This window comes from Orycteropus afer, unplaced genomic scaffold, assembly GCF_000298275.1.
Source record: "Orycteropus afer afer isolate SDZICR_OR568_19922 unplaced genomic scaffold, OryAfe1.0 scaffold00185, whole genome shotgun sequence".
NCBI lineage: Eukaryota > Metazoa > Chordata > Mammalia > Tubulidentata > Orycteropodidae > Orycteropus > Orycteropus afer.
The window spans coordinates 947720-964487 of record NW_006921772.1 but is presented as its reverse complement, the minus strand read 5'-3'; the positions used below and the strand labels follow the sequence as shown (position 1 = coordinate 964487).

General features: G+C 38.5%; 1 protein-coding gene across 1 annotated transcript in view; it reads right to left on the bottom strand.

Annotated features, from left to right (window-relative positions):
- Positions 1-16768, bottom strand: part of CCDC192 (coiled-coil domain containing 192) — a 202114-nt gene that overhangs the window by 123956 nt on the left and 61390 nt on the right. Inside the window, exons 3-4 of the mRNA XM_042781861.1 lie at positions 15371-15502; positions 14363-14419 (exon numbers count right to left, since the gene is read on the bottom strand). Of these exons, the coding sequence (XP_042637795.1) occupies positions 14363-14419; positions 15371-15502 (189 nt within the window). The remainder of the gene's footprint in view (positions 1-14362; positions 14420-15370; positions 15503-16768) is intronic.

Below are 16768 nucleotides of genomic sequence, written 5' to 3'. Positions count from 1 at the left end.
TGATTTGTCCATTCATTCAGCAAGGCATCTATTGAACATCCACTTTGTGTCAAGACTTATGCTTTTTGTGGATAAAATCAAGTCCCAGAACTTGGAGAACTCAGACTAATAGAGTAGAATTATGACTAAAAGAGAGAGACATGGTGTGGTGCCACTCTGGAGGGAGGGTCAAGTTCTGTCTGAGGAGTCAGGAGAGGCTTGACACCTGGATATGTGCACCAGGTATTGAGAGGTGAGCCAGTCCATCAGAGGTGAAGTCCATCAGGGCCCACTCTGCAAAGGGATGGAGGTTTGAACCCAGAGGAATCCTTAGTGAATCCCAAGTCCTCAAATCAGCTGCATTGTTGGGTCAACTAGCAATGGCAAGGAACGTGTCAGGAAATGAAGCTGTCAAAGTCAACTGGTGAGGTTCTTACTTATCATGGTCAAGGGTTAGTTACTATTTTATACTCAATGTAAGCTACTGATGTCTTTTATTATTATTATTACTATTGTGGGAAAGTAAGTAGTAAAACACTGGTCATTTCAGCCATTTTTAAAGGTACAAATTGGTGACCATGTGTTAATTGTGTTAACATTATGTATCCATCACCACTATCCATTTCCAATTTTTTCATCACGATTAACAAAAACTCAGTTCTCCTTTAGTAATATTTTCCGTTTACCTGCCCACCTACCCTTTATAACCACTAATAAACTTTTACCTCTATGCATTTGCCTTTTCTGGATATTTCATATTAGTGGGATCATACAATATTTGTCCTTTTATGTCTTTCTTATTTCACTTAGCATAGTATTTTTAAGGTTCATCAATGTCATAGAATATATGAGAACTTCATTTCTCTTTATGGCAGAATAAAACTCCACTGTCTGGATATAATTCATTTTGTTTACCCAGTCATTTGTTGATGGACTCCTTCATTGTTTCCACATTTTGGCTGTTGTAAAGAGTACTGCAATGAACATTGCTGTACCAGTGTCTATTTAATTCCCTGCTTTGGCCACTGAAGATTTTAAGTAAGAGACTTACATGACTCAACCTATAGTCTTTGAAACTAACTCTGGAAAAACTGCTCAAGGCTGTTTATGGAATCAGTCTAATTACTTCCCCCATGAATTCACTGATTTGGACAATGTCACATTTCAGAATGATTTTAGTGTAGCTTGAAAAATAAACACATGATGTTAGAAGCCACTAAAGAATTTGAAAGATGAGGTAAAAGGAAATTAGGATAGAAGTAGGAAGGTTGCTTCATACTATTCATGCCATGACACCTTACATATGCACTTGTTAGAGGTGAGGCAGGAGCTCTGGTAGCATAGTGCCTAAGGCACTTGACTGCTAACCAGAAGGCTGGCAGTTCAAACCCACCAGCCACTCCTCGGAATGAAGGTTGGGCAATCTACTTCCGTAGTGATACTGCTTCGGAAACCCAAGGAGGAGTCATTATGAATCAGGTCTGACTGGACAGCACATACAACAACAACAACAACAGAGGTGAGGCAAAACTTCCTCTAGCCTTTCTGGTAGTCAAAATAATTACTTATGAAAGCACAGCATCCACGGAGTAAAAACAAGCCCAGAGCTCAGTAGAAGCACCATTATACCTGGTGCAGAGAAAGTAATACCTCCCATGGGACCTCAGAAAGGCATAGTATCTGATATAATAATACATGTTCTCAGTATTAATCTGATAGTAAACACAGTGATAACCTTCATAGTATAGTTTCTTACAAAATCCACCCAAACTAAGCAATTTGCATTATGCTAAACCACATTGTTCGATAAAAGCAATTCTAGACAACCTGATACAGCCCAGAAATGGGATTTTTTGTTGGTTCTACTTAATTTGGGAAAGATTTTAGGGTATCTTTCTGAAAGAAAAAAATAGACTATATTTTAGCTACTCACTATTATATACTTCATTTCATTCAAGCTTTTCAGAGCTAAGAATTGAGCTCAAGATTATACTCTGGGTAGAAGTGGTCAGCTGGGTTAGGGTTAGAACTGACATCCTCTTTTGAAAATTGTGGGGCTTCACAAAGATACTATGTGAGTTGAAAGGTTGCCCACTTTCATTCATATACTTATTCACTGATTCATTCAGTCATTGCTTCATTCAAGAAAACTTATTGAGAACCTGTTATGTGGGAGGTCCCAGAGTGGTATAAAAGGTTAACCACTGAACTACTAGCCAAAAGGTTGGTAGTTCAAAACCACTCAGGGGTGCCTAAGAAGACAGGCCTGGTAACCTGCTTCTGAAAAGTCACAGCCTTGAAAATCCTACGGAGCAGTTCTCTGCACACATGGGGTTATATGAGTCAGAATTGATTTGATGACAAGTAACAACAAAAACAACACTACGTGGCAGACAAAATGAACTAAATCCAGGTCTACCCTCAAGAAGCTTAATACTAATAGAGGATAAAGACAAAGCGACAGACTACTACATTAGAAGGAGGTGGTTCTCTGAAGGGCATAAGACAATGTTCATTGAGAGAAGAAATAAGGTGAAGAGGTACTGATAGGAAAAGACAATATTCTTCTTAGAAAGTAATTTTGAGCCTTTAATCAATTAACTTTCTAGTATCCCCTATAAAATGAAGTAACTCACTGCTGTTGAGTCATTCCTGACTCACAGCAACCCCTCCTTGGGTTTCTGAGGCAGTATCTCTATGGGAATAGATTGCCCAGTCTTCCTTCCAAGGAGTGGCTAGTGGATTCAAACTGCCAGCCTTTGGGTTAGCAGTCAAATGCCTTAGGCACTCCACCACCAGAGCGCCTATAAAATGAACTGGCAGCTAAAATGTAGTGATATTCTCTAAAATTATTTACTACAATCTGTAAAAGTTTTGGAATAGTTACCACAAAACATAACTTCATTTTAGAATAACTGGTAATAAATTTATTGAACACTGTATATGCTAGGCACTTGCCATCTGCGTCATGTGTACTATTATCTCACTTCACAAGTTTATGTACCATCCAAATCCCCATGAAGGATCTCTGGTAGCATAGTGCCTAAAGCACTTGACTGCTAACCAGAAGGCTGCTGGTTCAAACCCACCAGCCACTCCTTGGAAGGAAGGTTGGATAATCTACTTCCGTAGTGATACTGCCTCGGAAACCCAAGGAGGAGTCGCTATGAGTTGGGTCTGACTTGACGGCAAACAACAACAACAATAAAATCCCCATGAAGCTGAGTAATATTATTACCTTCTTTCCATAAACAAGAGGAACAGAGAGGTTAAGTAACTTTCCCAAGGTCATGCACTTGGGTTGGCAAAGCTGAGATTCAGTTTCAGCTCCAGTGTCTAACTCCAGGACCTTGCTCTCCATCACTAGCCTTTCTCTGGCAGCAGTTAGGTAGTAGGACCAAAGGCCTTTTAAAACCCCCTCAGGATTCATCATATCAACAGCTTATCTCTCTACTGTCTATAATAGAAGTTATGTCTCTCATTCATTTTAAAGCTATTTTATTATTAAGAAAACAAAGACTAAAAATAAGATTCCTACTGAATTCTTGGGGAGCTCTGGTAGCGTAGTGCCTAAAGCACTTGACTGCTGATCAGAAGTCTGGCGATTCACACCCACCAGCCACTCCTCAAAAGAAGGTTGGGCAATCTACTCCTGTAGAGATCCTGCGTCAGAAACCCAAGGAGGGGTTGCTATGAGTTGGGGCTGACTTGACAGCACATAACAACAATATTAGGTTATTATAATAATATAGGATGAGCTCTGTGTGAGTATTAATGGCTGGAAGTTTATAGATTAATGCAGCTCAGGATCAAAAGAGGAAAAAAGCTACACACAATTCTACACCATCCCCAATTGATTTTTCCACAATGTGGTTGAGATTATAACAATGATCTGTATTATAATATTCGGGGCCGACTCGACAGCAAACAACAACAACAACAACAAATCTGTGTATTTCTTTTATAGGATGTGGCATGAGAAGTCCAAGCTTATCATGTATGTAAGATGTTGAAATATATTTTTGAAGAAATGCATAGTAAGATACTAAGATTTATATAATAATTAGATTATGCTCTGTGTCCATGTCATGGATTGAATTGGGTCCCCCCAAGAAATTTGTGTCATCTTGGCTGAGCCATGATTCTCAGTGGTTTCGAAGTTATGTAATGATGGAATGTGGCAGATACATAATGATACCTCATGGTGTGATCTGATGTTATAAATTAATCAGGTGTAAAAGGATTAAGATTAAGGGTAGTTTGCAACACCTTAGTCCCAACACATCCATAATCCAATGTAAGGGGAGCATCCCTGGAATATGACCTGCAATACTTTTTATCTTATAAGAACTAAAAGGAGAGAGAAGCAAGCAGAGAAGGGACCTACTACCAAGAAAGGGAGCCAGGAGCAGTGTGTGTCCTTTGGATCCTGCACTGGGATCCTTCTAAGAGTAAGAGACACACAGAGAGAAAGTCTTCCCCTAGATCCAGGACTCTGAACTAGGACTTCTAGCCTCCTAAGTCGTAAGAGAATAAATTTGTGTTTGTTAAAGGCATCCATTTGTGGGATTTCTTTTATAGCAGCACTAGATAACTAAGACAGGCCAGCAAGGTGGCTAAACAAAGATCGGATAAACATGGTTCTTAAGTAGCTGTGGTGGCAGGAAATTGTCCTTGGGTGCTTTGTTCAGTTTAAACTTATTTGTCATCTATGTGAAACGAGGAAACTCATATTTCATCAGAGAAAGGAAAATGAGCCTCCTGGGTGTCAGCCAGAATTAAGCTTACATGATGTAACTGGCCAACTCATATCTCAGGTCCAGACCCCTCAATCTACCTTCATTAAATGCTCCTACAGAAAGTTATTGTGCCTTGGTTTTTTGAGGTTAAAATAATAATAAATTTAATTAAATAAGATCATTGATAGGGCCTCTAAATTTTCATTCTGAATACTGCCCTCTCTACCTACTAGAGATTAGCTATTTAACCACACATGATTGGGCAGGATCTATATAATGGATCAATGTTTTCCGAGAGTAGTGGTTGTAGGTTATAAGCAAGCTACTGGGATGAAGTCAGAGCTCATATCCCCTCCCTTTCTTACTTACAGGAAAGTTTGGCAGCAACATCCACCAATGAGATTTCAAAGTCTGTCTAATTCTTCTCTGATGTTTAACCTTTTCAGATCGAACATGTGGGAACTGAGCCATGAATAACTACAGAAAGGGTTGAACATGGCACTGAATAATCATTCTGTCCACATAATCCAACCAAAGAAGGTGGCATGCAGAGACGGGTTAATTATAATATAATCAACAAATGCATTAAAAATATTCCTGAGATTTATGCCACATGCTACCATTCAATACAATCTGGTTCTGTTCATAAAGAGTCATTGAGGAATTTTCCGTTATGATTAATAATAAGAGAATGGCCCATGAGGAAGGAATTTTCCCATCCCTCATTGGCTCCAGGTAGGGCTCTATTAGATCCCACTACCAAAGTCGCTCAGGATGATTAACTTCACTTTGGAGTGTGTTGAATACTATAAAGTTAAAAGATCATACAGATTAATTTATTGACACAGCTGGTATATGTGCATTGGAATATATATGCAGCAAAAAAAATTCTGAACTGAAAGTGAAATCAAGCTTAAGAAACAGGGGACCATGAGTCAGAACATCTAGTCTTTGCTTTGTTACATTCTATGTTCTAAGGTCAGGGAACTTAATGTCTCTGACTCTTACTTTCTTCCTCTGCTAGATGAGGAAAAATACCTGCCTCACAGGATTGTTGTGAAAAATAAATGGCATAATGTGGGTGGAAGCATTTAGGGAACTGTAAATCGTTGTATGACCCTGATGTGTTATTAATTACTATCACTTTATGGTAGACTACTCACAACAAGCTTCAGGGCTGAAGTGATTCTTCTAGAGCACATAGGCAGACATGTGGGATTTAGAGAAGGAGAGAGGGAAGATCATTCCCATTTGACTTAATAACAGTTTCATAAATATGTACCCAGTGCCATGATACCAGTTGCTATGCTGAGATCAGGCGTGGAGATATTCCCCAGAGACAGAAGCATGAGGCCAGAGAGGCTGGCTACCATAAGCAAGATGCTGTCAAGGGCAATGATTATGTGAGAATACGGATCTATGCTGGAAAATGGTGGTGGAGGGAGTGAGGGGCTTATTAGACAGTGCAGCATTTCTCAAAGATTAGTCATCATCAGAACCACCTTGAGGACTCTTTAAAACAAATCTCACCTCTTAGAGTTTCTGTTTCAGTAGATATGGGATGAGGCCTCAAAATAAGCATTTTAAACAAGTCCCATTTGATGGTAATGCTGCTGGTCCAGGAAACACACTTTGAGAACTTCTGGGAGAATATAAGAACTAGAATTTCCCAGTTGTAAATGACTTGAATCTTATCTGACTAGCTTATTGGGTGGCTCCTAGAATTGACAGGAGCTGGACTCGAGAAACAGAAAAGACCAGGGGAAGTTCTGTCCAGGCTTCACAAATTCCTTCACTGCGATGTCTGGCACCACTGACAGAATGCATTGGCTCCAACTCTTTTTCTTGTCTTGCTTCACCTGATTTAATATTTCAAGTCCCTGCAGAAAGAATCCAGTTGACTAGGGCACATGCCCTCTTCCCAGTTAGTAGTTGAAGGGATACTTTCAATTACAGTCCCTAGAAGACTGCATACTATGGGAGAGACACAACTCAAAAGGATGTCAGGGTAGTGTTATCAAAAGTGGATTAATGGATGCTTCTTGTTGTTGCTGTTGTTAGGTGTCATTGATGTGACTCTGAATCATAGTGACCCTATGTACTACAGAATGAAACACTGTCCAGTCATGCACCATCCTCACAATCCTTGCTATACTTGAGCCCATCATTGTAGCCACTGTGACAATCCATCTCATTGAGGGTATTTCCCTTTTTCACTGACCCTCCACTTTACCAAGCATGATATCCTTCTCCAGGGAATGGTCCCTTCTGACAAAATGACCAAAGTAGGTGAGACGAAGTTTGGCCATTCTTGCTTCCAAGGAGCATTCCAGCTGTACTTCTTTTAGGACAGATTAGTTCTTTCTTCCAGCAGTCCATGGTACCCTCAGTATTCTTCACCAAAACAGATGCCTAGGCAGTCAAAAACAAAACAAAACAACAAAACACAACAGACTGTGCCCTTAAAAACCAATTGTGGATGGTCTAGAATTCCAAGGGGTTTCAGCCTGCACTTTATCTAAATTGGGGGCTCTTGTAGATCTTAAGTTAGAAAATAAAATAGCAAATATAGCTTCTTTAGAGAAGGAAAAGAAGAAGGTACACAAAATATTTTGGAAGATCATGCCATAGGAGTCAACCATAGTTCCTCTAGAGTCCTATGTTCCTGAATTTTAGCTTCAGGACCACTGGTTGCAAGTCTAAGTGTGTCCTCAAGAAATGTGGTTCAGGAGCCTCTGATTTCAATTCATGCTCACCTATCTTGCATCTTGAAGCATACTAAACAATTCATTTGAAGAGTTCTTTCTTCTGAATTTATTTTTAACTTATTAGTTTATTGTGCCCTTGTAGTGCAATGGTTAAGCAGCTCTGCTGCTAATTGAAAGCTTAGTGGTTTGAACTCACTCAGTGGCTCTGTGGGAGAAAGAACTGGTGATGTGCTTTTATAAAGATTACAGCCTAGAAAACCCTATAGAACAGCTCTACTCTGTCATATTGGGTCACTATAAGTCAAAGTAGACTTGACGGCACCTTGCAACAACAACAGAATTAGTTTAATATGAAATAATTCAAAATATAAGTCAGTACAGAAAATAACATAACACCTGAGTGCCTATTATCCAGCCACCCAGATTTCTACTTTTGAAAGAATCCTATATTGTAGGCAGAGTCTTGGGGATAGATAGATATCAAGAAATGAGATGCTTATTTGGATGATGACGAAGGGCAGAGATAAGCCTTTTGGACTGCTGCAAATCATCAAATCACCAATGACTGAGTGGATGAATGGGGCAGAGAACTTAGACCCACAAATACTGAAAATAGTCAAAGTTGGCATTCAATGACTTGGAACACACTGTTTTTAAAAATATTTTTTCCTTAAGATACATTGTCCTGACTCAAATTACCCTAGCAAAAAGAGTGATATTTAAGTGATTATAAGCATTCACTTTTAATATTTGTTTTATTTTATGGAGGTCTCTATGAAGATAAATTATCACATAGGAAGGATTGATTAAAATTCTCAGGGCAGATTAGCTCTGTAGGGGCTCAGCCTGTGTGCCCATTTTGCATTGGGAGGGGCAACATTATATAATCTTTTAAATGTATAAGTTGTAACTAGGAAGTAAAGTTGACTGGATGAGATTTTGTATCTTGAAAATATTAATAGGTGACAACTCCCTCTAATATGTCAAGGCTTGTATTAAAGAGATGCAAATAAAAAAAGCAAGGAGATATCATTTCACCCTGGTAATAATAGCAAAGTTCAACAAAACAGAAAACAACAAATGCTGACAAGGGTGTAGAGAGATTGGAACTCTCATACACTGCTGGTAGAACCACGGTGGGAAATGGTGAATGGTGTGGAGCGTCCTTAAAAAGTTGGAAATAGCAATATCATTTGATCCAGCAATCCCACTACTAGGTATATAGTCTAAAGAAGTGAGCTCTGGGGCATGAATAGATACATGGACACTCATATTCATCACATCACTATTCACAATAGTAAAGAGATGGAGACAACCTAAGTGCCCATCAATGGATGAATGAATAACCAAACTATGGAATACTACACAACACAAAAGAATCCATGTATACCTTAAAATGTAGATGACCTTGGAGGACATTGTATTGAGTGAAATAAGTCAATCATAGAAGGAAAAATATTGTGTAAGTCTACTATTGTAAAAAGTCAAGGAAAAATTTACACAAGGAAGGAATGTTTCTTTGTTGGTTACCAGGGAGGGGATGGGAAGGCAGGGAAACTTCCTAGATAGGTAAGTTTGGCAGATTATATTTCTACATACTTGTTTGTCTGTGCTATAAGAATGTCCATTTATGTAATAGAGCTAACAAGTGGCAAAGTTATGATAACTTCTTAGCCACAGCCAAACACTTTGAGGGAGCAAGTGGCTGGGCCCATGGACTTGGGACACGGCCACAGGGGGCATCAAGCTCAATTGGCATAACATATTACATGGAAACATTGTACTATATCCTACTTTGGTGAGTAATGACTGGGGTCTTAAAAGTTTGTGAGCAGTGGTTTAAGGTGCAATAACTGATCTCTCCTCATCCAGAGCAAAGAAGAGTGGGGGGAAAAAAAAAGACACATGGGAACAATTATTCCAAGGGACTAGTGGACCATGGGAATCTCAGCCTACCCCACCTTGAGACCAAAAAAAGAAGATGGTGTCCAGCTACCATTGCCAACCACTCAGAAGGGATCAAAATTGGAGATCCTAGATAGAGTGGTGGGAGCTCTGGTAGCATAGTGGCTAAGACACTTGCCTGCTAACCAGACAGCTGGCGGTTCAAACCCACCAGCCACTCCTCAGAAGGAAGGTTGAGCAATCCTACTTCCGTAGTGATACTGCCTCGGAAACCCAAGGAGGGGTCGCTATGAGTTGGGTTTGACTCGACGGCACACAACAACAACAACAACAGATAGAGTGGCAGAAAAATGTGGAGTAAAACTCAAAATCATAAAAAAGACTAGGCTTACTGGTCTGATAAAGATTAGTGAAACTGCCTAGACTATGGCCCCTAGTCACCCTTCAGGTCTGGAACTGAACTTACTCTCCTGGCTTAACTTCCAGCCAAACAGTAGACAAGCCTAAGAGGTGAAGAACTATGCCAGGTACAATCAACTATGGGAGATTAGAAGAGCAGCATTTACATAGGGAGATAGCTCAGAGGGCAGGATTGCATAGGAAAGGAGAAAGAGAAATGGTAACAACAGGGAGGAAGTGGGAAGGGAGCTATTACATTGTGAAAACTGCAATCAATGTCACGAAACAAAATGTGCATAAACTGTTGAATGGAAAATGAATTTGCTCTGTTCACTTTCACCCAAATCACCATCATCATAATAATAAATGTCAAAGCTTGTATCTCCTCTCTATTTCATAGTTAACAATTTAGCTATACCATAATATGGTTCAACGATTGGGTTGTGGAGCAGTGAACTCACTAGATCTTAGGTTGTTACTTTTCATGTTAAGATGATAATTTCCATTAGACAGTCTTCTTATCACCTGAAAAATACAACTGTCTTCTTTCTGTGTTATTTTTCCCTTCTGTTTCCACTCTAAGCTATCATGACCTTTGTCCTTACATTTTGAGAGTATCAGCCTCAGATTAATGTAAAATATCTTATGTAACTGGCATCTTTAAGGCAAAAAATCCTTATAAAATGATTTTCCCAGAGATCTTAAATGTGTTCCTACAAATGCCAAATAATTTTATTTTTAAATTTAGCAATTTTAACAATTCAATTCAATGAAATTTGTACAAGGCATAGATAGAGACAGACAATGTGGGACACATGAAGATGAACAGACTTGCTACCTATGCTACAGTGGTTCACAGGCTTGGAGAAGAGAGAACTTTAAATAATTATAATGGACAGCATAATGTGACAAGTGACAGAAAGGTGGCATAGAGAAGTACTATGAAAATACCAAAGAAAAAGAGATTATTTCTGGATTAATAGTTTAGGAGAAGCTTGTTGGAGAAAGTAATACTGATGATGAATGGGGAAAATCTGAGAAACACAATGGTGGGGGCAGGTATTGCAGGTGACAAAATAACTAGGAAAAGAGCCTCTAGGGCAGTTATAATACATGCATACTTAGGGGATGGGGGTCACAGGCAAATGACAGGAGATGAGACAGGAAGAAAGGTTAGGCCCTCGTTTTTAGTGTAGTAAATGCCATGATCAGGAGGTTGGACATTGTTCTGGAATAATCATTGCCTTATCATAGGCTTTGGAATTGAGGAAATGACATGATCAGAGTAAAATTCAGTTCAATTCAGCATAGTTTATTGAGTGGTTACCAAGTCCCCAGTACAGAACCTGATGTAGAAGACACAGAAGAGACACATTCTCAGTGCTGCTTTCATGACTTTAGAGTCTAGTGGTAGATCAATGTAAACACAGATAATGTCAATAATATATTGTTTTGGTTACCTATTGCCACTTTGACAGGAACATACCACAAATGGGATGGCTTTAACAAACAGGAGTTTATTTTCTTACCGTTTGGAGACTTTAAGTTCAAGTTCAAAGTACCAGGCTCTCAGGGCTGGGTGAAAGCCCCTCAACCTTGGGCTTCAGCTCTGCCTCCTGCTCCCAGCCCACTGAAGCTAGAGGCTTTTCTTCACTCAGACACCTTCTGGCTGCTACCTGTGCTACAGTGGTTCACAAGCTCAAGGTTGACAAGTAACAAGGCACAGTCCCCGTATGGCAGGCCATTAATTCAAGTCCATTAAAAGTCCCAAGATCAGCAGAGCATGGCAGGCTGCTGAACAATGTCTCAGCTACATGCAGGGTTCAAGCATGCCATAAGCTAGAGACCATTCCCAAAGGTGCTTCTTATATACGGGAAGCAGACCACATTCCAAAAGCAGCTACTCAGCTGCTTGTGGTAGATCCCACCATGGAGTTGACTGTCAGTCTCATCATGGGGAATAACTACCACCAGGTTCCTAACAACTCAACCAGGCCCAGCCAAGTTGACACACAACCTTAACTACCACATATATAGTATATTGATCTAAGATACTTGTATATACAGGAGCCTATGGGAGTCCAGGGAAGGGGCACTCAACATAATTTGAGGATTAAGAAAGTTGTTGATTCATGCTCTGAGTCTTACAGGAGGAGTAAGAATTATTTGGATGAAGAGGAGAAGGAAGGACATTCCAGCCCAAGAGAGTAAGTTGTGAACAAATTTACAGAGGCATCAAATATTAATGGAGGTGTAAAGAAAGACAAGCAGCTCCATGTTACTAGTCTACTTAGTGTAAGACAGAGTGGTGAGGAGGATGGAAAAGAAGAAGATAAGGGAAAGGACTGTGACCTCACTCAGGCTGAAGGCAGGAAAACCAGGAGATGAAACCAAAGCCAAGTCCTAGAGTAGTATCACACATCTCAAGGCACAGCCCAAATAGTAATTCCAAACTTTAAGTGTGACTTTCTCAAACACTGAACAAGTTTCAAGTACACACTACGGGGCAATTGTTATTAATAATCCTTGTCATTTCCTAATCTTCAGTACCCTCAAAACACCAAGGTACCTTACGATCTCCTGTCCTAGAAGAATCTTCACGCCCACTCTTTCTGTTCTATCCATACTACCTTCGTCCCTTGATCCCCTTTCTCTTCTTTGCCACCCCAGTTGCTCACCTCCTCCTTGAGAGAGTTATCTTTTGATTCTCTTTGGTTTTCTGCTCCCACACACAAATCTTTACCCATAGTTCTAATCTTTTGTCTCCTCTGCAAACAGGACTGGTGTCAAAGCCAAGTGAGCTATTTTGTGATAGGAAAGTTGTGAACCCACTTATGCTAATAATTTGAGACCAGTTGCAAAAACTAAATATAAAATAGTCAGAGAGGATAGAATTTAAAAAGAACTTTAAAGAGGAGCATATTTGAGAAATGAGACTAGAAAATGACAAAGTTGACTGTATATAATGAGCTGAGGTGTCAGCAAGATATTCAGGTCACATTTAGCAAGCATAGTGCTCCAACTTTATGCAATATGGTAGCAGTCTCCCAGCGTGTGTGCTGTAAAACATCCATCATTCATAGGCAAGCACCTTTAGAAAATGACATATTACAGCCCTTTCTTGGAAACTGGTTATACACTGAGACACCTTGCAGTGAATTAACCTGTTTAACTAAACTTTTTTTCCAATCCCCCCTTCCCTAGGTTATTTTTTCCTTTCAGAATGCCTGCTAGTATCCTACAGGATTCCCCCTCCCCCAGGAATAATGTTTTAAGAAACGCTCATTAAAGCATCAAGAGGCTGTAATCAGGGGATGATTAAGATAGAAAGAATTTGGTGGGGGTGGAGGGGGTTGTTTATTTGCATGGACGTAATTGTTGAAACATTATGAACTGATGAATCACTAAGACTGAATGGAGAGAGAAAAGGAGATTGAAGATAAAACCTTTAAACACCATTTTGACACTTCAAATGGCATGTAGAAAATATAATTTGTAGAGGCAGAAAGTTGTGATTGAAAAAAAAAGCAAGGGTTTTAGAGTCAAAAGTGTGATCCTGGACAAGTGATTTAACCTCTTTATGACTCAGTTTTCTCATTTTATATATATATAAACATATAATCAATACCACTTACAATTTTAATCTTCAGCTAATATTGTTCAAAAGGATACATATCAAACTTTTAAAAAAATACCAACAAAATTATATATACCAAAAAAATATATATATATTATAATACCAAAAATATATATATATTTGTTGTTGTTGTTATGTGCCATTGAGTCGGCCCCAACTCATAGGACCCCTCCTTGGGTTTCCAAGGTGGTATCACTTTGAAAGTAGATTGCCCAACCTTCCTTCCAAGGAGTAGCTGATGGGTTTGAACTGCCAGACTTCTGGTCAGCAGTCAAGTGCCTTAGGCACTACGCTACCAGAGCTCCTCTCTCTACACATATGTATAAAACCAAGGGGGGGGGGGGACTCACCGCCACATCATTTTCCAACTCATAGCAACCCCTATTGGCTTTCTGAGGCTGTAAATCTTCACAGAAGTAGATTGCCCTGTCTTGTTTCCACTGGGCAGCTGGTGGGTTTGAACCACTGACCTTCCAGTTAGCAGTCAACTGCCTTATCTACTATGCCACCAGAACTATAGATAGCTCTCCACTTTCATCCACTTACTAAATTAGACTGGTTTCCTTGGTTTTCTACCTTTGATTTCAATTCTCTTCACCTGATTAAATCAATATCTATATGGACCCACCCCACCCTCCCAGATGCAGGAAAGAGAAGGAGCACCGAGGACTACAAAAGCGGCAGGATCCAGAGTTCAACAGCAAAACACACAAGTTGTGGATAACGTTTATAGTCTGGATGTCCTCAGTGGAATAGATAATGTATAAAACATGTATAAAATGTATAAAACATCTCAGTTTTGTAATTTTTACCATCAGCATAAATCAGAATTCTATCTATGGAAAGTAACTCTGTCAAGCAGTAAAAATGTAGATTTTAAGTCTTATGATTTAGTTTGTAGCAGACACTTCTCCCTTACAAAGTCTGGCAAATTTCTGTCCATTTCCATAAAGACAAAAATATAAACAAAGTGATGAGAAAAGAAGGAAACTTACATAGGCTATAAGTTGCTCCTGGAAGGCTGTCACTTCAGCTTGTAATTTCTCAATGCACTGAAAAGTGAAAAATTTGGAAACAAAGTGCATAACTCTTACATATTCAAAGTATCCCAGATATAAACACCTGTATATACTTCTCCACAAATCTTATGAATAGCAGCATTATCTCAGCTAGATGTTTTAAAAACCATCATCAAAGAAATCTTCCTACCATCCTTATTCCTCTTCCATTCTATGGAACAGTTCAACAACAAAGCACACAAATATGTGAAAATCTAGGAAATGATTGGGTAAAATATTAGCTTAATGTGATATGGTTAATGCTAACTCATATCATATATGCATACTTTCACATAAAAAACATGCATATACTTCAAAGACAGGTTCCAAGTCATTTTGGTTGAATAAACAGTAAATTTATATAATAATACATAAATGTCCAGAGTTTCAGATATTAATCAGTTTTTATTTCTTGATTAACTCAATAAGGTAATTGACTAAAACCATGCTGAAATTTTTTTACTTGTTCTACTCTCCAACCTTGAAAATTAAAAACAACATATAATCAATACCACTTACAATTTTAATCTTCAGCTAATACTGTTCAAAAGGATACATATCAAACTTTTAAAAAAATACCAACAAAATTAATTTTTGTTTTTGAATATTTACCAAAGAATAAAATTACCTATACCAAAACTCAAAACTAACTCACTGGTGTCAAGTCAACTCAGACTCACAGCAACCCCTACTTGGGTTTCTGAGGTGGTATCTCTATGGAATTAGATTGTCTAGTCTTCAGTCCAAAGAGTGGCTGGTGGGTTTGAACCTCCAGCCTTCTAGTGAGCAGTCAAATGGCTTAGGCACTATGCACAATATTGTTATTTACCATCTTGAACTGAAACATGAACTTCCAACCCAAACAGAAATGGCTTTGCAGAATTGCCAGTTTCAATGAGTTTAGATAATGTTTAAAAGAAAGATCATTTTTCTTCTACAACATACCTGGTTTTTGGCCAAAACAATTTTTTCATATGGTTCTCCACTGCCTTCCTTATGGTCAGCAGCCTCTAGTTTTTTCTCCAGCTGAGAAACTTGCTCAAGCAGTTTTAATTTTGTTCCCTCAGAAGCTGCAAGCTAAAAGTATTTTCTAGTAAGGATATAAGTACAGTGATTTTTAAAAGTGTCTTTTAAAAGTCCAATTTATAAATGAACTGAGTTCTACTGATATATATTACACAGGAAAATAGCTTCTGGTTCATTTCTTATAGATGACAAATGATTAGTATATAGAGAATAAAATAGTGTTGATTTTATTTTTAGCAATTAAATTATTTCTGGGCAATGGACGAGACTACACAAATACAGTAGGCAGAGACATTTCTAGGGCAAAGATCTCAACACTCATCTTCATTGAGTTTCAAGATTGCACCTTATTTTTACAGCTGAGTCTGCAAACCTATACTGTGGTTCACAGATGGGCTTGAAATTTAACTCTTGAGTAGCTACAGCTCTCTAGAAAGAGCAAGAGCTCTGACTCCTTTGAGTGTTCACCACTCAAGTAGCAGAGTGGATAGAGCTGGGGGGAAAAGCAGGCATTTTAAGTTAAAATCTGATTAAAAGCAGAGCTATGCTAAACTCCAAGCAAAGGAAAAAAAAAAAAAAAAAGAAGAAGAAGAAGTCTAGAGGTGGTTTTGTCTTTGTTTTACTGTTTGTAAATTCCTCTGGAAGGAAAGTGGTAGTTTGATAGTCCCTGGACCCTTTAATTCCCTTGAAGAGCCCTTGAGGTAACTTTTCCTTTCATTCAGACTACAAATTGTGCCTTTTGCTCTATTGTTTAGCAATAATTCTCAAAGAGTCCCTGGGAAGGGACTCACAACTTTATAATCACTCCAACTCCCAGTTTGTCCTCTACAGCCTAAATTAGCTGTAAGCATCTCTTTCTCATTACTCCTAGCGCTGTTGTAAAGCATAGTGTTTCATCTTGAAGCTCATATCAAATTTTTCTTTTGTTTTATAACTAACAAAGGTTTAATAAATAAAATATATTAAAAACTTCACTAATGACTTTTTTAAGGTTCTGAAAAATCAATTCACAAGGTAAGAAATACAAATGATAAAAATATAAGAAATGATTAATCATGTTAATCAAAGAATGCCTATTAAGTATGAGTAGTATATATATTTTCACCAATGATTTTGGAACTATTTCTGAGGGTGTATGAAACTATCTTACTAATTTAAAAGATATTCCAACAATTGCATTTATGGAAATTTATTCTCCTCTTCAAAGCTCATATCACTTGGAAAACATAGACAAAGATGTTCATTGAAACATTATTTGTAATCAGGAAAACTGGAAATAACCTAAAAGTATATCTTCAGTGGACTAGTGTAAATCGG